Source organism: Astyanax mexicanus, chromosome 11 (assembly GCF_023375975.1).
Source record: "Astyanax mexicanus isolate ESR-SI-001 chromosome 11, AstMex3_surface, whole genome shotgun sequence".
In the NCBI taxonomy this organism is placed as follows: domain Eukaryota; kingdom Metazoa; phylum Chordata; class Actinopteri; order Characiformes; family Acestrorhamphidae; genus Astyanax; species Astyanax mexicanus.
The window spans coordinates 8105116-8129301 of record NC_064418.1 but is presented as its reverse complement, the minus strand read 5'-3'; the positions used below and the strand labels follow the sequence as shown (position 1 = coordinate 8129301).

General features: G+C 37.6%; 2 protein-coding genes across 3 annotated transcripts in view; both read right to left on the bottom strand.

Moving 5' to 3' along the window:
* Nucleotides 1-892: 892 nt before the first annotated feature.
* Nucleotides 893-7628, bottom strand: LOC111194939 (sterile alpha motif domain-containing protein 9). Its single transcript, XM_022680552.2, has 4 exons — nucleotides 7377-7628; nucleotides 7089-7180; nucleotides 6942-7001; nucleotides 893-6415 (listed from the first exon to the last, which is right to left on the bottom strand). Exons 3-4 carry the CDS (start codon nucleotides 6963-6965, stop codon nucleotides 1883-1885), a joined length of 4557 nt encoding a protein of 1518 aa, XP_022536273.2. The 5' UTR covers nucleotides 6966-7001; nucleotides 7089-7180; nucleotides 7377-7628; the 3' UTR covers nucleotides 893-1882.
* An 11863-nt stretch (nucleotides 7629-19491) lies between these two features.
* Nucleotides 19492-24186, bottom strand: part of gli2a (GLI family zinc finger 2a) — an 89727-nt gene continuing 85032 nt past the window's right edge. For both annotated transcript variants that reach the window (XM_007227911.4, XM_022680554.2), the window contains exons 13-14: nucleotides 23680-24016; nucleotides 19492-22933 (exon numbers count right to left, since the gene is read on the bottom strand). In XM_007227911.4, coding sequence (XP_007227973.3) covers nucleotides 20766-22933; nucleotides 23680-24016 — 2505 coding nt within the window. In that variant the 3' untranslated portion in view covers nucleotides 19492-20765. The remainder of the gene's footprint in view (nucleotides 22934-23679; nucleotides 24017-24186) is intronic.

The following is a 24186-nucleotide window of genomic DNA, read 5'->3' as shown; positions in this document are numbered from 1 at the left end:
AGTAGCAAATAAACTGGGCTTAGTTTTGAGAAAATAAGGAGGAAATTTGTTAAATTGTTTTGGCAATTATAATTAAAAAAAAATACTTTTGTCACATGTTTGTTTTAAAGACCACACATTGACAGTTCTTCCTTTTGTTTTCTTGTATTGAAATTCATTTTTCTTTTTAAGTCAAAAGTCACTATGATAAATTATACAGTCTAAAATCACTGAAATGTATAACAATAAATTCTGAATTATATCCAATTATTAAATAAAATAAGTAAAAGGAGTTCTAACACTTACAAAATCAGGACAGTTCTGCCAGACCACAGAGTGAAAGAATTGCCACGGTATCCTGAATATAAAGGGTGCACCTAGCTGTTTTATACAGTCTATACAGTGTCCTGTGTAATGCTGCTAAAATGCGATTATATTTTAAAATATAAAAAAAATTATATACAATAGAACTGACACTTTATTAGAAATATAAAGGGTGTGCCTGGATGCTGACACACAACTGTTTTTTACACCGTTGTTTTCTGTGATTGGCTGAAATGCTATTAAACTACATAAATGCTAGTTTACCTCAGAGGTCACCTTACCACACCTGCATGTGGAGGCTCCAGGTAGGGAGGAATGCTCAGTTTGTTCTGTGTATTCAGGAGGACATAAATGCATTAGCTATTTCATTGCAAATAATCCTAAATTTGTAGCTGACCATTTTACCCCTGAAGGCCTCTCAGAGCACACAGATATAATATACTCATCATTATTATTAAATTCAGAGTTGAAAAAAATATATAAAAAATAAGCTTAATTTGGAAGAGTTATGTCGTATAGATGCTTGAAGAAGAGGAAGAAGACGCCGTAGACACTGCCTTAGGTGTAATACAATTATTTATTACAAAGAATAAGACAATATCTGCTCCCCCCCCCTCCCCCAAGCTTGTGGACCTGCTTATATAGGGTGTTATGGTATACATCTGAAAACATTTATACATACTCTAGACATAGTGACATCCATAGGAGGAGTCTTTATAGAAGAATGGTTACATATATTAGTGAAGAAAAATAGAGTATATAAGCTGAAAATATACTTCAGTTACAAGTAAATGGCATCCATTCGGTGGAATGGCCCTTATACAGCTAGAATCCTTTATCAAGAACAACGTTTGGGACATCACTTCTTTCCCAGAACCCAGCCATTAGTCTCGTCACTTCCTGGACATTTACACATTAACTGTTCTTATAAGAAAAGTATCTGACACGTGATCTATGTTATCTCGTGGTTAAATTAAGTGCGTGCAAGTTTTTTTAAATTGTGGTTGTGTACTACACTATAGATATTTTGGTCTGCCACATTAATTTAAGATATGATATAACACAGAAAAAGAGCCTTGAATAAAATCTTTCCAAAAGAAAAACATAAACAGGATCAATGTTCAAACAGCAAGAACAGGTTTGGGTACATTATATATTAGATATCAAAAACTTTTAAAAAATCAAATCTTGGTATAAAAACAGTACATTTACAACACCATGACAAAAATATATATATGATCAGTGTACCTCTGTAAGCTCTTTCATTTCACAATAGGTCTTGCTTTACTAATTACAGTAGATGATGGTGCCAAGAAAAAAAAACATATTGAATTTGGTAAAAAGTATAAAAAACACAAAGTATTCATGTGTACACTACATACAAAATATACACTGTCTTTAGTTAGAAGTACAATCATTTATATGTAATTCTTTCTTCAATAGTTAAAATTTTCTAGGTTACTTAATATTAACCAACTGTGCACAAGTCTGCAGGTTCAGTGACAGAGTAGCATACTGAATAATCTGTCAAAGGCCTGGTGAAAGGGGAAAAGTGCAATTGGTCAGACCATTAGAAAAGTTATGACTCTGGCTGTATGCCAAGCGCAACTGGGCCATTCATGGTGAATCCAACAAAGAAGGACACCTTGGCTCCCAAATCGCCACACAGTGGACTTCTGAACATTGGAAAAACTTGAACTTTCAAATGATCATTTGAAGTATCGGCCACAATGCCGCATCTATTAACTGTTCCAGTAACTTTGCGGAGGATACTTCGGACTTTCTCGTTCTTCCACATATTTCCATTTTGCATGCTCTGTTCTAATTCCACACATTTGTCAATTTCCTTTTGAGTGATCAGGCGTTGATAACCTGTCTTCTTTCCCAAGTAGAAATGAACAACTGCTCTCTTGCCATTCAACACTGGCTTCATCTCATTTGAGAAAGAATTTCTCAGCTGTGACACATGACTTCCCAACTTATCGCTCAAATCCCCACCTGACAAAACAGAGATACTCTCTGGCCAAAGCATCACCACTGCAATGAAATGCAATGGCAAGCTTTCATTGAGGGGAATGGGACGTTTAAGTGAGTCACACAATAGGTTAAGAATCTTCATGTAGGCCCACAAGGACTGTGATTCAGGTTTAATCTGACTGAGCACAATATTTGCATAGATGAAGTTTACAGTGCCTTTGAAGTGTCCATCATCTTTTTTGCTGGTGTTGTTTAATATAAAAGAATAGTTTCGGACAATCTGTTCAATGTTTTCTCCAGAGGTTTTACTAGAAAGACATTCCAGCAGGCCACTGTATGAATCAGCCCTGTTCTTCTCCAGATATTGACGTGCTTTGTCAACCTTGAGCATGTCGCTCAACATCCTGTTCTTCGACAGTTCCTTTGCATCTGAACTGCAAAACAGATTGGCATATTGACGAAAGCACCTTGCGACCTCCTGCCGTGTCCTTAACTCTCGACTATCTTTCTGGGAATAAAATGAGCCCAAGTTGACAAAATAATTGTCAAGGAAATCAAAGTGCTTTTTCATGTTGTCTTTGAGATTGTAAAGGAAATCTGCAAATTCCTGCAGAAAATGGTAATATGATGCATGCTTTTGTTTCTTTGGATCATTTGTTGCCACATCCTGTATTTTCATCTTGCCTGAGAGAACTTGAGTAAGGATACGGTGTCGAAGTTCATCTTTGGAAAAAACTGGGATTCTTTCCAGTATTTCAATCACTGTAATGGCAATCTGAATCTCACCAAGACGACCAGCAGTATTGTATGGGCTAAAATCTTTTTTTCCCTGATACCGAACAAGAACTTCTTTTCTTGCAATTTCTTGGGTCTCTTTGAAAGCCTCTGTTGCAGAGAGAGCCATTTCAAGATACTGTTTTAACCTGTCTGGTTTTACAGGATTGTCTCGGCCACTGCTGATGGCATCTTTAAGCTCATGCTTGATCACCTGTGCAGATGTATCGCAAATGTAGGAGTTATCCCTCTGGATTTCTCTTGCCTTTTTTGCCCAGTCCTTTGCCTCTCTAAAGTCCTTCTTCCTCAAGTAGTGGTATCTAGAAAGAAGCTGAGATATAACTGCATCCTTCGCAAAGCGCTTTGCTGCATTGAGCAAAACATTTTCCTCAAATCCAGGTGTCTCTTTTGCAATTGCTTGGATAAGAGGTGAAAACTTGCAGTCTTCCTGTAGATTCTCAGCCGAATAATTCCGCCTCACTAACATGTTGTGAACATCTTGCACAAGTTTTTCCTTTCCCTGAATGCAGTCATAAAACAAGTCTGTTGTGAGAAGGAAGTCCGTGATCTGAGCTTTGGACACCCTAAAAGTAGCTGAGAGTTCTTCCAAACAATGCTCTGCCATACTGGGATGTATTACTCGCACAGCTTCAAATACCACGCTTGACTGTTCAGTGCATCGTGTCAAAAGTGTGGAAAACTTCCCAAATCCATCTTCTACTTTGCATGATTTTGAATCTGCCTTTGTTAACAGACCAAGATATTCTTCACACACAGAGACTGACAAGCTTGCTGTTCTACAGTAGCGATCTAAGAGCACTAGGACTGCAATGAGTTGAGCATGTTTATGCTTAAAATTGAAGCCCTTCAGTGTATTTTTCACAACACCCTGAATGTACTCCAATGAAAAATCCTTCTTTAGGATCATGAAACCATAGAATGTTTCAGCATTTTTGTAGATCTTTTCAATTTCCTCTAGCTTATTCTCAAACAATCTCTGTTCCTTCTCAGATAGTTTGTTACCAATGAAAACAGTGTCATCAGTTGATTCAGTTGGTACTTCTGATTCAGCCCTCATGCAGTTCAGAAGAATGACTTGCGGTGACTTGGAAGTCACATTTCTCTTTAGACATTCTTCTTCAATTTGCTGCTGGAGATTATTCACAGCATCAGTGTCTTCAAAGTCATCTATCATCAGTAAAACAGGAAGCCGGGATTGCTGTTCAGTTGCCTCGTGTGTCAACAAGGTAACTACCTGCTGGGCCACCTCACTGACATCAACTGTTCTATCTTTCAGTACAGCACAACGAAATTTCTCTTTCAGTGTCCACAAGACATGCATGGCTAGAGTCGTTCCTCCACAACCAGGGGTGTGGAGTATGTTGAATCGAACACAAGCTTGACTGAGAGAGCACATTACTGGAATAATGGTTTTAGTGATGTGTTCAAATTTGTCTCGTTTGATAAAAGGCACTGATCCTGGTTGCTCTGAGAAGTAAAAGTTCCACCAGGACACTTTCCCTCCTTTATAAAAACTTTCCTCTAGCTGCAACTTGTCCTCATTCCCTCCCTCACACTGGTTTACACATAAAATACTCAGTGTACCCAAGCTGCCTTCTACTTTTTTTGGTAACAGAACTTTACCCCCACCACCAGGAAGGAAACGGCTTGATTTGCGATTTTCTGACCACAGACTGAGGACAGTGCCATTCATTTCAGCAAAACTGAGCTCATAGATGCATCTACTAGAAATGTCTACATGATACCGTGCCTCAATGAGATCTCTCCAGTAAGTGTATGAGTTTTCATTACCACAGATGCATAAGATTTGGTCTATCCCCTTCAACTCCTGCAAAAACATACTGAAGGTCTCAAGCATCGGATCACTGTCAGCAACATCACTCAACAGCATGAATATGATGAGAAATTTCTTGCAAGGTAACACATCTTTTCGGCAAAGGAAGGACACAACATCCCGAATGGAGGAACCTTTCTCTGTTAACCAATTATCCACATCAGAGGGTGTTTCCTCGTTTATTCCTCCATTGCAGAAAACCCAGCTCGTGGTTCTGGTTAACTTTAGCTTACTTGCAATTTCCTCCACTGCCTCTGTGATTTTATACTGGGAAGGCAGATGAACATTAATGTTTCTCTCTTCAAATGACTTATTCAATCCAGTCTCTGCAGATTCTGGATCAAAGTCTAGAACAGCTGTCAGGTTCATGTCCAGGAGAAAAGCAAGTGATTCTTTCTGAACTGGATGAGATTTGTTGGTGACCAACACATATTGTTCAAAGTGAGACTTGTCCAAAGATAGAGAGCCTCCAGTTATCATCTCACAAAGCATAGAACCCTGAACACTCTCTTTAACCACAGTAAGGTGCTTTTCCTCAGCTTCTTTTCTCATTTGGCTCAGATGCACTATGTTTTCAACAAATTTGCAGAACTCTTTGTTCTGTGCAAGAAGATTCCTGCTGCTGCTACTGTCTCGGATGTAGAATAACTTTCCACCAGCCTTCTCATCGGTCTTGAATTCATTGCCTTTAGATCGTTTTTTATATTCCTTTTTGTCTACACTATAAATGTAAAAGACATTGTCTTTGCAAACTATGAATGATGGCTCTATGTCTACTTCTATGACATACTTTCCTGAGAAGGTCATATCAGCTAAAAGAACCTCAACAAATCTAGGAGGTTTGATACATTTTTTTGCCACATCAATGTGCTTGTATTCAAACTTGCAATCAATCACTTCAGCCAATTCTTTAACAAATGCTTCCCTATCTTTGACGCTGGCACCCAAGATTTGCCCATGACTGAAGTTTGGTTTGTCTCCAACTCCAAAATGAATAGTACCATTAGTACGGCTGTTCATGCAGGCAGCAGCAAATCTGATAACTTCATCTGTGAACTTATTTAGCATTTCCTCTGTTGGTACATTGATAAATGCTTTGTACTCATGGCATGGCTCTATGAGGTCTAGAGCACCTGTTTCTGTTACATCAAGGACACTGTTTTCTTTATATCTGTAGGCAGCATGAAACTGATTGAAAGGGTAGGGCTTGCAAGACTTGCTGGACCGGTTTTCCGGGCTGCTTAACTGCTGAGCTTTTAATTTTACAAGTTCATCTCTCCTGTGAATTATCAGTGTTGCTGGACCCAGCTTAATGCCTGCATCTATAAGGTGAGAATACTTCAGTATTAAAAGACTATGTCCATTAATATGTTGGTCGAACAATATCTGGGCACATTCATCTTCCACATCTGTTAACCTGAGGATCCATTCTCTCACATGGTTTTTGTCCCAGTTCTTAATCTCTGCAGGAAGTTCAGATGAGTGTGGCATTTCCTTTCCATTACTCTGTAAGACAACCAACAAAAATATATTTATTGCACACATCAATGGAAAGCAACAATCATATGACAAGCTATCATTATCTAAAAATATTCCAAACTAAACTTTTTTTTTCATAAAACTTAAAATAGTTTAACATGGCCTGCTGTGTGGGGGAACATTGGATATGGTGGTTTGACATTCTACATTTGGCAGACATCAGTCAAACCTAGGCATAGCAAAAGCTCAGGAGAGCTATGAGTGTAAGTCATTGTGTCAAGTGTAATCATTGTGTCAACCAGCACAGTCACATAACATAGCAGCGGTTAGTTTCCAAATTACATCATATATTTGTTATTCAATTTAATTCTGAAAGGTAGTACTTTAATTTTTGCTTTATCATATACATACTTATTTCCATCACATTTTGCCATAGCAAAACTACCTCTGCCAGTCAGGGTTCATTCAAGGTTGTTTCATAAACCAACTAGCATAATGAAGCAAAGAATACAGAGACCTTGTATGCAATAGTGCACAAGTACAGGATGCCTACCTGCAAACTTCCTCCTTCAGCCATCCTGTAAACGAGCAGAAGTCATACACTTCATCCAGCCTGAGTGAAAATAGAGACAAATTGTTCTATATTGGGACACATATATGATTTATTTACTACAGTGGGATGCAGTGTGATTTAACTCACTGCTTGAAGTAAAGTGTTATTTGTCCTCTTCAGTTCGAGGCAGGTCTGATGTTGTTTCAAAGGAAACGACTTGATTCATGGCCAACGTGACACTAAACAATGGCAAAATGATTTTAAATTAACTTACTCAAAACTGCACCGGTTTATCTCTGCTTTATCTTTAGCAGATGTGTTTCAGCCATCCTATCCATCCAAACAAGGCAATAATAATAACAATAATAACATTATAAAATTACTACTTATTATGTTAGCTTTTTAAAAACAGCAAATCAGAGACACTCCACTTACCTGAAACCAGAAAATTTAGAACATTCGACTAGCCATCAAACAGAAATGTCTGCGGAGAAGGCGGAAGCACTTTCTGATCTCCGTTAATGTCGAAATCAACGTTTGTTCTTATCTGAAGAAAAACAGCTGGGTGTTGATGATGTTGCTGTGCAGGCTGCGAACAGCTACTGAAGATACTTTCTCCCAGGTCAAGACATTTGACGGCACGGTGCTGCAGATCTGCTGAAGATAGGTTTCGGTTCTCCACCAGAAAAGGCGAAACGAAACAACATCAGTGTCTTCCTGTAGAGACGAGCAGCAAAGTAGGGGTGGGCGGATCTCACTCATTCACTGCAACAAAAGCAGCGCACTGCTGTGGCTGCATCATAGCAGAGCAGAACAGAAGTGCTGTTTGGAGCCTTTTAGAGCTGAAAACCAAACCACTGCATACTGTGATGTTTGCAGGAAACAAATTCGGTACTTTGGCAACACCACAAATGTATATAAGCACACCCCAACCAGACCTCAGAGAAAGAGAGGGAAAGCAGACCCCCAGCACTGAGACAGATGCTTTTCAGCATGGGCAACAATATCCAGGTAGCTTATAGCGAAGTGAACGTCATCTACAGCGTTAGATAGGCTAATGTTATTTTTCAGTGTAATTGGTCATCACAGTATTCAGCAGACTGATTAACAAATAGGGTATTTTGTAATTAACATAGGGAATATATTTAGCCAGTTGAAATAAAACAAAATAAATGATTTTTTTCACTGAAACTGAAAATTGACATGCCACCTACAACAAGACGTAGCTATGTCTCAAACCTGCAATATGAATATGGCTGAATAAACCTTTTATGTTAACTGTAAAAAGCAACATTAGTATTCCTACGTTAAGACTAAGCACATGGTTACAGGTTATGACCCAATGATTCTTACTATAAACATCTCTGCGTTACTAAATAAAAGTATTTGACACGTGTGCTACTATCATCATAAACATGCTTAATTAAATGAAAACTAAAAAATTAAATAATCATGACAGTTGATGAAAGTTTTCACTCAAATTTGCATACTGATGATGCATTTACTTAATAAAGTACGATACATTGCTCTCTCCTACACAAGTAAACGGTAGTAGTAAAAAGTATCGGTATTGGTATCCGTATAGGCAATACTGGCCTTGAATTTTACTTGGTATTGGATCGATACCAAATTTTGCACAGCCCTAAGTAGCAGACTAAAGCTAAGACACACTCAAATTCATCTACATTACCGGTTTCTATTAAATTATTTTCCATGGCAAGAAACCTAAAATTTTATATCACACTTTAAGTTCTTGTAAAAATGTTACACAAATCTTATATCATAATGCATAGAGACATCCAAGCAAACACACATCATCACAACATTGTATATTTCCTTAAAATGTGCTGCAACTTTGACCAAAGGTTGCACTGTTTATGTTTTACCAGAAACATTGCTCAACTCAGTTGTCACAATATCATCCTTACGTAACATTACCTCTTTGTCATAAGACTACCTGTTAACTGAGCATATCATATTGTGTGCGATTTTCATTAACTGTCCTGTAAATTATAACTTATATGCAACCAGTAATGTTAGTTCTTTTTTTGGTCCTTTTCCTTTGTAAAAAGATATCATTGAGTCTGGCTGGACGCGTTGATAAGATGAACGAGAAATACGTTTTACAGTCATCGCTTTACTGCTGGAACTGTCGCAACCACGCAAAAGTAACTACAGGCTAATGAGCTAACAGGCTACACACACACACAATGAAAATGTCACACAAACGGATCTCTTATTTTCATAGAGATCAATTGAATAGTGTGACAGGGTTGAAAAAATAGCCACGTGTGTTGTAATTAAAATTAGATATAAAATGTATTCGTCTTTTGAGGAAAAATATATATTTAGTTAAAATATTCAAACACATTTTAACATTAGCAGCAAAATATGGCATTATTTGCAATTATTATTTGTATGATGTTCATTGAAAATTAAAACCTTTTTTTAATTTTTTTTTTCAAAACGTTGACTAGTACTAGATAAAGATTTTTTTTTAAATATGACTAGGGCTAGCTGCTACCATGCTGATATTTTGACTAAAAGTTTAAAGGGTTCAACAATAAGTTGTGTGGAGTACGGTGTACTAAGATCTTTGTTTTAAACAAAAGTTGCGCTTGGAATACAGCCAGTCATCACTTTTCTGATGTTCTGATACATGAAGATAAATTGCGTTATTCCTCCTTAACCAGACCTTAGACAGTTTACCCAGTATGGTACACGGTCACTGCTAAATTTAACATACATTATGTTGTGTGTTTTTCTTTTGTTTATTTGTATAGTTCGTGTCTAAGACAATAAAAATGAGGTTTCAAAGAATACAGAAATGTGGACAGATGTGTATTTTCTTGTATTCAGCCACTAGAGTGTGACAAAGATCTGTTTCATTCCAGTGCCACAGTGAATTCTGCATATGGAGCAAATTCACTTTTTTTGCGCATGTGTAGAATTATAGTAAACTTTGACAATATTTAAGGGTGCTTTCTCTGCATTCTGTAAATTTACTAACTGAATGCTATGCCCGATTTTAACATTAAAACTAATTTACTAGCATTACATTACATTATATTTACTAACGAATATTGAGCTACATTTACTATATAAACACCACATATTTTATGTAACACTACCAAAAAACGATTGAACCAATTTAAAACAACTACCAACAAGCTGAGGGAAAAAATACCTTTTACTTTCTTTGTTTTTTTCTTTCCTTCTTTAACACATAGACAAACAATAACTCTTAAAAATGACAGCCAAATAGCTGGGAAAATATAAAGGCTTCTGTCAGAAAGCTAGTTAGCTAGTTAGCTAATATCCAGGCTGGTTTGATTAGCAGTTCGTTTGCTAAACAATGCAAAGCTTAAGGGAAGGTTCATTAAAAACATTTACATATTTTCTGCATCTCCTAAATTTAACTATATAAACAAGCCATATTTATCAATTATAATTAACTGACAACTAACTAGATAACTTACCTTAAAATGTTTAGAAGCGAATACCATTTAGTTAGCTAAGCTGACTGAATCGAATTCAATGCTATGTCCGATTTTAACATTAAAAACATGAATAATTATCATTTACAATGAGTTTTTTAGTATTTTACTTTACTAGTAGATATTGAGCTACATTTAACATTACTATATAAACACCACGTTATATGTTATGCTACCAAAAAAAAATTAACCGATTTAAAAGAAAAAATAAAGGCTTTTGTCAGAAAGCTAGCTAGCTATAACTAGCTAGTAGTTTGCCAACTCAATTAAGTTACATCGAGGCTGGTTTGATTAGCGGTTTGTTGGCTAAACAATACAAAACTTAAGGGAAGACATTTACATATTCTCTGCATTTCGTAAATTTAACTATATAAAAAGCCATGTTTATCAGTTATTATTTACTGACAGATACTCACCTTCAACTGTTCAGAATTAGGTGAATATCATTTAGTTAACTAAGCTAAGCTAAGCTGACTGAGTTTAGCTAGCCAGTGGGATTTGCACTCATCAACTCAATAATTTACAATGAGTATTTGACTTTACCAGCGAATATTGAGCTATGTTTATTATAAAAACACAACATATTGTATGTAACTTAATGCTACCAAAAAACGATTGAACCGTTTTAAAGCTATTGCAAACGAGCTGAGGAAAATAATGGCTTCCTTCTTTCTGTAAGTAAGTAAGTAACCATAAAGACAAACAATACATGTTCTTAAAATGACCACACAATTTTTTTTTTTTTTAATAAATAAAGGCTTCTGTCAAAAAGCTAGTTAACTAACTAAATTATCCAGCTCAATTACATCAAGGCTGGTTCGTTGGAACCGCTAATCAAACCAATGCAAAGCTTAAGGGATGGTTGATTAAAACCTTTAAACATTCTCTGCATCCTGTTTAACTACATTAACAAGCCATATTTATCAATTAGTATTTACTGACAGATACTCACCTTGAATTGTTCAGAATTAAGCAAATCATTTACAACGAGTATTTTACTTTACCAGCAAATATTAAGCTACATTTACTATATAAACACCACAAAGACAAACAATACCTGTTCTTAAATAAAAATATATATATATTTTAAATCTGACTATAAATAAGGTCCATTGCCAGTTATCTAGAAGCCTGCAAAGTGTTACAAGACCTATAATTTTCTTGGTTTTCCGAACCCTAATCTGACAAAAAAATTAACTGGCATCTCAAAAAATTTGAATATCATTGAAAAGTTACTTAATTTTAGTAATTCCGTTCAAAATGTAAAACTCATATTATATAGATGTATCACACAGAGTGATCTCTTTTAAGCGTTTATTTATTTTATCATTGATGATTATGGCTTATCGCCAAAAATCAGTATCTCAGAAAACTAGATTATATAAGGCCAATTGGTACTTTTGGCAATGTGGGCAAATCTTGCTGGAAAATGAAATCCACATCACCATTGACGTTGTCAGCAGAGGGAAGCATTAAGTGCTGTAAGATTTTCCAGGAAAACACTGCACTGACTTTAGACTTGGTATAACACAGTGGATCAACACCAGCAGATGACAGACATGTCTCTCTAAACCATCACTGATTGTAGAAACTTCACACTAGACCTCAAGCAGCTTGGACTGTGTGTTTCTCCACTCTTCCTCCAGACTCTGCTCCCTTGATTCCCAAATGAAATCCAAAATTTACAGATTGTCAGTGATGGTTTGGAGTGCCATGTTATTTGCTGGTGTTGGTCCACTGTATTATATCAAGTCCAAAGTCAGTGGATGATATTCAAATCAATGCACTATTTATCAATCAATATATTGGTTATAGATTATCAGTATGATCAACATCATAAAATATTTAGGCACCATTAAAGCCCCTCTTGTTCCTGACTCTCAACCCATTACTGAATTCTGACCCTTGTCTGTGTTCAGGCGCACAATGTGCAGATTGTGATTGTGTTTAATTGAAATGGGAGAATAAAAGATGGTTTCCTCTGAGTGAGGTAGATTTATGGAGCCTGTCCTGCCTGCGGGCCCCATGATCCCTCTGATCTGCTTTTACTTCCTCCCCACTGTGACCTTTGGGGTCATTAGAGACCCAGAAATGGCCGCATTGGCCAGCAGCCGATATAGTGAGGCTTTGTTTTTCAATGAAATTACTATATTTAACACAAGCAGCATCCGGCCAAGTCCGATGCACATCTGCTTGAAATTGGTATTTTCTATTATGTTATGTTTAAGCGTTTTTATTTATCCCATCCAGAGTGATATTCCTACTTGTTTATCTGTTTGTGAAATACTAGTGGCCCATTTTAAATGATTCTGCATAATGTGGAATTAATACAAAAAAGGAGACCAATAAAAAAGAATGGATGGGAGAAATGAGCCAGATTTTAAATTCCCAGTTTTTTTTATTCAAAAGACAATTGCAAAATATTGACTCAATGTACATAACTAAGTTGCTAGAAAACTAATTTTGCTTTTAAGTATTTAATGTAATAAATTATATTTGGTTAGTCAGGGAAGTGTATTGAAACTACACGTATATAACAATAATATATTTTATTTTTAGCAATTGGCTAAAGGCCATTATAATGGCTTTTTAGAGTGTTCTGTCTACTGCATTTATTATGCATTTTTAATGATGTTCTAGCACTCCTGAGAAACAGGAGTAAACAGTATCATGGATACCTTTAACCTTAACACTCTGGTCTTAATCTCATCAGAAGGTAAGGGTTCTTTGGGCGATTCCATCCCAACCTAAAATTATCCTTTTACCCAAAACAAGCTGTAGGAATATGTTCAGTGTCTTTTTTTAAGATCTAGGCATTCTTCACATTCTTGTGCCTCACTGTTGGATCACATTTAAAGGGAGATTCCCCTTAACATCTACCCCCCTTTTTTTTTCAAAGCTTTCTCCTCTCTTTGGTCCCTCAACCCGAGAGAATACAGAGCCCCCTCGAGACTTTGTTCAAACACTATGCTTCATAAAGACAACCCCAGAAAACTGTTTCCAAGATTCCAGACCTCTAATGAACGTACTTCCCCTCTGCGCCGGCTCGTGGATTAGGCCCATTGTGAATAGAGAGGAAGAAGTTGGAAGTTGGCTTTGAGATAATGGAAATCAGATGGACTTGGTTGTAATGGTCAGAAAATGAGAGAAAATATTTTTTTTGCTGCAGCAGTTCTGTTTTAGACAGACTCTCTGAGGCATTCTGCTAGATGTAGGAGGAGTGTTGAACTTATGGATGTATGGAGCCCATGTTGGGAATTCAGTGCACCACTGGCTGCAGTGAACTCTAAGGTTCCTCAGACATCATGGAAAGCAAACGCCATCAATCATTCTCTACTTTTATTTGCACATGTGTAGCCAAAGTAAACTTATTGGGATCAAGATCTAAATCCCAAAGCTGCATATCTAATCCGTGCCTCCCACTTTGCATGCTGGCAGTGAAATTTCCCACAGACAAGTGGATCCTGAGGAATAAGCAGAACTGAGGCGGTTCAGGCCACTTGTTTTCAAGCCCTGCTTTTCTCTGCTGATCATGAGGGACAGCAAGATAGAGCTGTCACACCTGAAATTAAGTTATTATATATTTTAGTTATTTTTTATCTTGATGTGTTTTAGCGTTTTACCTTTCTTTTTCTTTTATTGTTTTTAGTAATTGCTTACTTATATTTTACACTTTTATGTGTTTAGGTTTAGTTTTTCTTCGGTAGTTGCCTTTTGATTCATATTTTATTTATTTATTTATTTATTTATTTATTTATTTTTTAATGGATAAATCTGGTTCCTATCACTATAACTGTCAAGATATTACTTTTACAACAATGGTGCACTTTTTCTTTAAAGTGGTTATTTCTTACATTTTCAAGCCAACTTCTTATGTTTTTGAGGACTTGTACAAACAGAATGAAAATAAATTTTTGCATAATCATTTTTCTAACTTTTTTTTAAATTAAAAGGGCTGCTTTTGTTACTGTTCCTTGAAGACTTTAAAAAGACATGTATCTGTAAAACATCCTCTTTACAGGACTGAGATAAACCTTCTAAATGTTTAATAGAAGTCAATGTAAAAAAAAAGTTTATTTCAGGTAATTTTGGAGAATTTCTATCGTTCCATTTATTAATAAAATTGATAAGATTCAGTGTAAGGGATATCCTGTGTGTTCAAATTGTGTAGATAACTAAAAATCAACAAAAATGCAGATAGTAAATTTTCATTGGCTGTTCTGTATTGTGCCTTGTTTACAAAGATGTCAGGGCCATCTTTTCCAACTTTGTTGTAACTGGGCAGGGCTAAACTGCTGTAGGGTGAATAGGTGAGTATATATAAATATGTTGTTTTTTATGACATCACGAAACCAATGAAAAACAAATTCTAAACACTGTTTTTGCAGGTTAGCTGTTATACATGGACCAATGATTATTTTACAGCCATTGGTATTGACTGGCTAAGGAATGGTACAGTTTTTACATGCTAAACCAAATTTATTTATAAAAGAAAAAGTAGGAACCCCCTGTTTCATTAACAATAAAGTAAACCTTGATTGCTATTCATTTTCTTTTTAAAATGTTAAAGTCTTAATCCCACTTTAAAGACCCTTAATTTGAGATATTGGTAGCTGAAATTTGTTGGAGATGTTATACATGTGATTTGCAGGTCACGTTGATCAGTAAACTGTATGGAGGGCTGTATGGAACGGTTTAATAAAGTGCTGGAGACTGAGCGTCTCTAAAGCAGATGGTGCGAGCAGATGTTGGTTTGCATAGGATCAGATCATGAATATTTACTTTTTGATTATTCTGTGATACTGATAGTTTCATACTCAGGGGAGAGGAGCTCCCCAGTCACGGAAATGTGCAGTTACCATAATCAAGAGCCCCTCCTTTAAATGATGAAGCTCATGCTGGAATAAAGCCGCAGTGAGGTTCTGCTTGTGTATGCTAGATCACTTTGAACCATTGTTCTGGGGAAATAAGGGAAAATTCTTCTAACAGAATGGATTCACTTAGCCTAATGTAATCATATGCTTTACTCTCGCTGGGTTACACAGTTTATATGAATAGACGTCATTTGAAGAGTGGAATGGAGGTTTTTTTTTTAGACTCTTTAGCTTTCTGTGTAACTGCTCAGTGTCTGCACGTTTCGGTTATTGACTTACGTATCAGTAGAAACAGCTTCAAGACACCTCGGGCTAAGAGAATCAAACAGGCCTTTAGAATGGAACCTCTGGGAGATGACTGCATTTAAAACAAGCAGGCTGGATTTCAGAGCGTGGTTAATTTTTAAACATATTATGGATTCTCCCTCTGAGCTAATGTCTCATAGGGAGGCTGTATTTTGGATTTTTAGACTTTTGAACTGGCTGATGTGATCTAATGCAATGAACAAAACAGTTCACAACTTTTGTTGACAATTCTTTTGTATAAGATCCGTGAAATACTGGTGTCAAACTCTGATTTTAAAAATTGATAGTAATAATATAAAAAAACAGATGTTCCAACCCCACAAGAGCTTCCCAGCTGCCATGACCATCAATTAACTATAAATAAAATATTACTGTTTTTTTTTTCAATTGATTGATTTATCAGTTTGTTTTGAAATGAACTCATGTGTTTATATGAGTCTATTACACAGACCTGCAGTCATATAAAACTATTTACTATTACTCTGTTCACAGCGTGAAGTTTAGCACTAGCTTGTTGTAGTTGTAAGGTACTGGATGATATACGGTGGCAAATGTGGGGGAGTTTTGTTCAGCATTTCCCTAGAGAAGAACCTATTTTCAGTCACCAGCAGATTATCTAATACTGTTAAGATACTGTAAATTACGTTTGTTTTGCACTTTTAATGCAATAAATAAATCCATTAAAATAATTATACTATATTCTAAATTTACAGTGAACTTAGATTTTTTAAAAATATAACTCGGGCTGAAGGAGCTTTTCTTTAACATCATACATTTGATTTCTATTTTTTTGTCCCATTTTCTCCCCAATTTACACGGCCAATTACCCACCCCACTCATTAGGACTGGAATCCCCCTATCACTGGTGATGCCCTGACACTAGGAGGGTGAAGACTAGCACATGCCTCCTTCGATAAATGTGAAGTCAGACTCCGCCTCATTTTCAGCTGCTGCTGAAGCGGAATTGCTGACTAGCAACACAGCACGCTCCGAAGAAAGTGCAGTGACTCGGTTCTGATACATCAGCTCACAGACGCCTCGTGCTGATCATCATCACCCTTTGGAGTAATGTGGGGAGAGAGCGTCATCTACCCACCCAGAGAGAGCAAGGCCAATTGTGCTTTTATTTACTCATTCATTTTTATTTATTTTTTAGAATTTGAAATAAATGTCGGTAGTTATAAATAGAATATAGACTAAAACAGCAATGACATTTTACTTCAACATATACCTATAAATCGCAAAAACAGAAACACTGATTAAGAAACCTAACTAAAGTTTTCCAGAGCTGTATATTCCTAAACTCTATCGCTATTTTAATGGCGCAGGCATTGTGCAGGGTGTAAGACAGGGACCACAAGGTTATGTTCTGAAAGTGCTAAAATAGTATACAATACAGTGTGCAGGCACGAGTGTGCCTCAAATCCTGACCTAGGTCAAATCCCTCTGATCTGAAAGTCCCCTTTGATAGAAAGTCTTTACTGAGACCAGGAAGAAATCCTGCTCAACTAAGGCTCTTTATTATGATGACCTGCCCTCGTGGGTTATAGGTCACAGTGAGGTGCTATTTAAAGCCCTCAGAAGCATCAGTGTTCAGTTTTCACATCAGGACCGCCAGTTTAGCATTTAAACCATGAACCATGCTAATAAATCAGATAAAAAAATGTATTAGCAGTTAAGCAAAATTTGGATTATCGCTCAAACAGTAATCAGAAAGAGTGGTAATGTTAACTAGAAAAGTTTACTTAAATGTTTTCTACATATATGTAGAGATATTTTTCCAAAGTGGTGACAAAAAATAGTGAAAGAAAAAGTGTTCATATTAATATGCTAATATTGTGTTCAGTGTTAGCCATTCCTACCATTCTACCTTGTAGAGAAAGTAATGTCACAGAAGAGACAGAAGCTCTGAATCTGTTGCTGCAGTTTTTGTTGGTCACCTTCTAGTCCTTCATCAGTGATACAGAGTGTTTAAGAAGTCCAGCAGCATTGCTGTGCTGTATCTGATCTTATTGTATCTATATCTCACTGGACCAGCACAACACACAGTAACACCTCATACACCACCACCACTATGCTAATCAGTGCTAATTATGTCAGAGCAAAGAAAAATAATAACCCACCACCCTAATAATACCAGATCTGTGGTGGTTCTGACCATTAAAGCATGTCGAGAAAGTTGTTATTATGCTGATGTTATTATTATAAATCTATAAAATGTCGCAAAAAAATGGATAATGGGTGTAGAAAAAAGAGGTGGTCATAATGTTCTGCTTCACTGGTGCGCACCATACTTTTGAAGGTGGTTTAATTAATAGGACAGACATGACCATTTTCTAGGACTTCTGGAACTACTTGATTTGATCAGCATGTTTCTGGGTGTCCAGCCCCATGGGGGGGCAGCTGCCCACCCCCAGCTGTTTCTCGTCCTCCAGAAAGAGGACAGCTGCGCTCAGCCTCTCCGGGGTGACTTCCTTGTCTGTTAAGTATAGATGCCTTTGTTTTGCACTTTTTTTTTTGGGCCTGAACTCTGTGGCACTCCTCGACCGGGTCGTCTCTGTGTGCTCCCGCCTTTTGAAGTTCTAATCTATCTCCTGTAATATTTGTGTAACAGTTCATCATCATCTTGCTCCCTTTTTGCATTTTTTTTTTGCAAGCCCTTGTTCTGGGTACTTCTGATATTTCTTACCCTGGGGCTGTTTTTTTCCTCTGGCTTTTCTCTAAGAGAATACGAAATTCTGGTGCCATAAGCAATCAGCCGGTTTTGGATCTTCAGCAAAATGTGCTGTAAGAGGGAAAACGTTTTTATTTTTTTTAACCCTGAGTTTCTGAGATTTTATGACACCACCAAGGGAAATTCAAAAAGAGGAGTCATCTTCTATTTTCTCCAAAAAATATGTTTTTTGCTTTATCTGTCCATAATCTATTGTTGGAGTAGTGGAAGAGATGCTGCAAGGATCATTAGTGATTATTAGAGTATGTTGTCATGCGATTCTGTTATAAATTTTGTATTGACAAAAAATGCATATTTTTATTTGTATTTCTTGTTTTTATTGATTATGTTTGCACACTAAATATTCTGCACTTTAGTATTGTGGTTGATTTTCAGTCAAACATAATAAGTGTCTCTAATAACTGTGTTACACTTTAACAATTTATGTGATAAAATATGAGACAGATTTAATTATATTACAGTTTATATACAGGTTACGTAACTATGTAATCATGTGTCAGCATCAATTCTGACTTGTGTTAAATTTCATGTCATTTCATAATTCACGTCATAGTGTGTATAGAATAAGTTGTGTATAAATTAAAATGTCTCCAACAGCTTTTGTGTGGCATGTATCTATTATATAATAATTATTTTGTTATAACTAAGATTCAACAAAATATTTTGTTATTTTTTAACTGACCTTTATACACATTTGTACATAACCACTACAACTGTAATTAATCTTTAACAATGTGTTTAAATTTATGTGTAACTACACAATTATTAGAGACACTTATCATAAAGTGGGACTGATTTATTTCTTATATTACATTATTATATTTTTCTAAAATTGGCAAAAATATTGTTAATGCAAAAATGTTATTTTATTTTTAATTTATTTTAGGTCCATATTATCCACCGCTACTACTTGAAAGAAAAATGTCAAAATTTGAGATTTGAGTTTTTTGCATGACAGCAATAATATCCATATATACCAGGACACAACATCAGGCAGAAGGTTTAACAGTTCCTTAAATTTCTTTAAGAATTCTAGATTTGTGCAATTCTTGCTTGAAAAAGTATTTAAAAAAATTATGCCCAATTTTTTAAATGGTCCACATCATTTCAAAAGAGTGAAAGAAAACACTGAGCCACTGTTAGAGAACAAATGTCCAAGTGTATCAAGATACTGTATTAAAAAATATACAAAAACTGTACAAGCTTGGTAAATGGGACGGCGAGATACAAACATTTTCTTTAATTCGAACATTCAAAAGCAGAATGTGAACGCGAATGTGTCTTTTTTTTTTTACTCCAGTTTGTAAGCTGTTCATGAGGGTGATTAACCTCTTAATTAGGGTGTGATCTTCACTGAGAGCGTGGAGAGTACTTGCATATTCCTTTAAAGAGATTTCTGAGGGACGCAGGGTTGACATCACCCCCTCACCCCACAGTTCCTTAGTTAAAGATCCACTGCTGGACTTTTCACAATCACACAACCTGACCAGCTTCTTCTTCCAGAGGTTCACAGTTCCTGGAGGGCACTTGGAAGATGGCTGACACTTACTGACAAAATTCATCAACATCCTCACCATCGCCATCATTATCATCATCATCATGATTCTGGAATACAATAGGGATTATTTTCCAGCAAAGCCTCTTGGAATGAACAAGAGAGCACCAAATAATACTGTACATCAAAGAGTTTGAGAAGTCTGTGCAGCTATTGAGTAATAAACATAATTTAATGCAAGTAGAATAGAGTAACTATAAACCAACTAAACTGAAATTAAAATGCAACACAAATACCTATAGCTCTAGAATAGTAACTATATACCAGATTACATACAATCGGACCATCCTAATGAACATGTGTATTTTTTGTTGTTTTATTTTTATTTATATTTATTTATTTTTATGTCTTTATTTTATTTGCAAGGCACTTTGTGAACCACTTTCAGTGCACTGCTGAGGAAAAGGGGGATAATCAGACTTGTTCCAAGCCAGCCTGAGACCATTACCCTGATCTCTGTTTAAAACATACAGTATGTATGGCTTCCTGACACGGATATATGCCATGCTATGAGGCCTCTGAAATTCAGTCTGATTGCATATAATATATATTTCTCTATCTCTGCCTGAAAATGCAAGGAACTTTAATGCAGGCATTCGGTAAAATGCTCACCCGGAGTTCCTTAAATTTCACTGTTATGTTATGTCAGTGCTTTCAGTTTTTTCTCAGTTTTTTTTTTTTTAAAGAAGAGTATGTACATGTTTTGCTCCCCATAGGACATAAGTGGCTGCTTTGTCACATACTGTATCTATCTTATCATTATTCATATAGTCTTTACAAAAAAATGGTAGAAAGAGGTTCAGGATCACTGAGGACAGGATATATAATATATTTTCCTAATATCAATCCATAATATCCTTAAGCCATCATGTTTAAGAACTTGCTTTCCTCAGCCAGGGCAGTCAGCATGGAGCTCATGTCACCGATAGCCATGTTGCTGATGCCTGCTGGCACCGAGGCCAACGTGACAGAGTTGCGTGGGGTGGTGAGGCGGGAGGAACTCTGGGAAAGACTCTGCAAGAGGCCAGGGCTCAGTGTGCCGGACATTAGGCTGGAATGATCTCCATCGTCCAAAATAGCATCAAAGTCTATTTGAGTATGCTCAACAGTCTGAGAAGTGTCCACCGTGCTGGTGACTTGGTTGACCCCCGGAGATGCCATTGTAGCCCCTGCAGAGCAAGGAGCTTGACCGGCACAGGGAGACATGGGCGAGCTGTAATCTATGTTGCCGTCTAGCATGTGAATCTCACCTGAATAGCACATATTGTTATTATTATTCCCGCTGGTCACATGATTAGTGCCAGCAGGTCTCTTAGGACTAGCCTCTGAGGTGTTAAAGTTGGAGCTAGCGTTGGACACGTTGGAATACGTAATTTGCTGGGGCACAGCTGAACCTGAGTGTTGCCTGCTTGAAGGTTTGGGATTGGAGGGAGGCCTGGGGTGAAATGGCACTCTGCCACCATTTGGAAGGGTTGTTTGGGTTGGTGGAACACAATTCTGCTGGTTGAAGTTACTCATGTGCGAGTAGCTGGACCTGTAATTGTGCATGCCTTGATTTTGCAGAGCCATTGTGTTTCCAGATGAAGGGTTAGCGTTTATTTCCTGTCTATATGCTGGTTGTTCATTGAGGTTCTGACCAGAGTTAACGTACGACTGTCTATACTGCTGGACGGAGTTGATCCTCTGGGTGCTCCTCTGTGGATTAGTCTGCTGTAGAGCAGCCAAATTCTGGCTCATTGGGGTGACCTGCTGATTGGAGCCAAAGCTCTGATAAGCGCCAGTGTTCTGCTTTGGCTGGACCAAGGCCAGATTAGCTTTGAGGAGCTGAAGCTTTGGTTGCCTTGCTGTGTTGTCCATAGTACCTGAGCTGACTTCATTCCACTGTACAGGCATGTTGTTCTTGTTCATGCTATTGGATGACTGGAACGGCTGCTGGGAACCAGGACTGATCTGGCAGGGGGGCATCACTTGTTGATCTGCATGGTTCAGGTTAGCGTCAACCAAGGCCATGCGGCGTTGCCCATAGAACTGCTGATGCTGATGGGAGGAGGGGTTGCTTGGGAAGTCTTGAGCAGCTTGGCCGCTGCTGTAAGCCATCCCTCGGCCCTGAGTTGGGCCACCATGCTGGGACCTGAGGTACTGCACCACATCGTCTGGAAGAACCATGTCATCTTCAGTCTGGTGAGCTCCGTCGATAGCCATGTTCTCCATGACAATGTTCTCTGAGATGCTCGGTGGCCTCTGGTTGAAGGGATGACTATGCAAGCTGCCGTCTGACCAGGTGTTGTTCTGCAGGTTTACACCACGGTAATCACCAGCCTGCAATCTAGAAGGGTTCATGCTGCTCATGCTGTTATAGCGCTGAACTCTGGGTAAAGTAAGCGGATCCAGAGTTGTGCAGCGGACAGGGTCGCTGGCTCTCCTCGGGAGACTGTTTGGAACTTCGTGAGGCATCAAGCCAGGTGCACCGTAGGCCGTATCACTGCAGCGTCTTGAGGTGGCTGCAACCCGGGCTTGGAACAAATGTGCCGAGTTCTCCTGAGAGTCATTGTACAAGGCCATTCTAGTTCTAAGACTCATGCGATCCATGCTGGGCAGAGGTGTAGGTGGAGCACCCCCTGTAGCTGCAGCATATTTAGCCTTTAAGCGATAATGCTGAGCAGGGGTGAGACTCAGTAAGCTCGGCAGTGCACCTCCTCCACCACCACCACCTCCACCGCCACAGTGACTAGCCTCGCTGGATCGGCGGGACAGGTCTGTAGAAATAGGGTCGTAAGAGTCCGCTGAGCTGACGTTGTTGTTGCGTCCCCCGAACTGCGAGGCTTCGCTGGAGCGGCGGCTGGAGTAGCAGGGCGAGATGCCTGAGGATCTGCGGCTGTAGGCCGAGCTCATCGTGCTGGTCGTGCTGTCTCTGCGCTCGTTCAGCTGGTTCAAGATCGTCATTTCGCATAAAGGCAAGTCTCCAAAGCGTTGGCCTGGCAGGCCAGCAGTCTGAGAGCCCATGCTGGAAATTTCAAGCACAGGTCCTGTGAAAAAGAAAGAGCAAAATCAATCAATCCATCAATAAACCAACCATTTAGATTACTTGGTAATACATTGAGGGTAACTCTCATTTTCAATGCATTCGAGCATTTACAACTTAAAGGGACTGTAAAAATATATATTTAAGTTGAAAATGTTTATTCACAAAATGAAAAGATTGAAAACACGCAAACAATAAAAGATTTAATAATAATTCGGTATAAAATAATAAATGGACAGGCTAAAATGTAATAAAATAAATAGATTAATAATTAGAATAATTTAAATAATACAAAATAAACACAAATGAAGAAATAAAGGACTAAAAAAATTAAGTAAATAAAATAAAAGGTAAATATTTTTGAAATTTGATTAAGTATAAAACAAATGAAATAAAAAGGTAAAAAATAAAATAAAATAAAATAAATAAAAGGACAAAATAAAATAAATGAAAGGGTAAAAATGAAATAGTTATAGGCTTTATGAAGGTGGTTAAAACTTAAAATTTAAAGTGATTTAGTGACAGCAGCGAGCACAGCTTTAGAGTTTTAAGTGGCTCAGATCCTTATACATGATCAAGGACTGACTGTTTATTTTCTACCTAACATATACATCATCTTAACAGGTGCCACTTTAGATGAAGATCAGTGATATTAAAGATAATTATAATGTTCAGTGTCATTGGTGTCTAAACTAACAAACAAACACAAATATATACAATACTGCGAGTGCTCACAGCTGCCATACTCACCAAGAGCTGGTATAGGAGGCAGCTTGGTGTTTCGGACTTGAGGAGCTGTGTTTGACCAGGAGCATGAGTCTCTCACGGTCTTAAGCTTCTCCTTCTTGATATGCTCGATCTGTATGAGGCCCCCCCTGTTCTTGCGCAGCTGGAGACCTACTCCTGCTGAGCCCCCTGGAGAACCAGTGGAATCCACCACAGGGGGGTCATCCAGAGCACTCAGATCCCCCAAACTGCCTCCACTGTGCATGGCCATCTCTACTCCACTGTCATTGTTGGTGGTGCTACCAAGCGGCGATGGTTCGCTGCTGCATGATGACTGACCACCAGGGCTGGACTGATACATCTAGAGATGAAAAACAATTATTTATGGCTTTATAGTAACACTTGCACTGATTGCATGAGCATTGTAGAGTAGAGTAAATCATGCATTGTGACTGTAATTGTTGACGTTGACTGTGGCCCAAAAGAAAACTCTAGTACTTTGGTAAAAAATTTTTGGTAAAAGCGGGCATT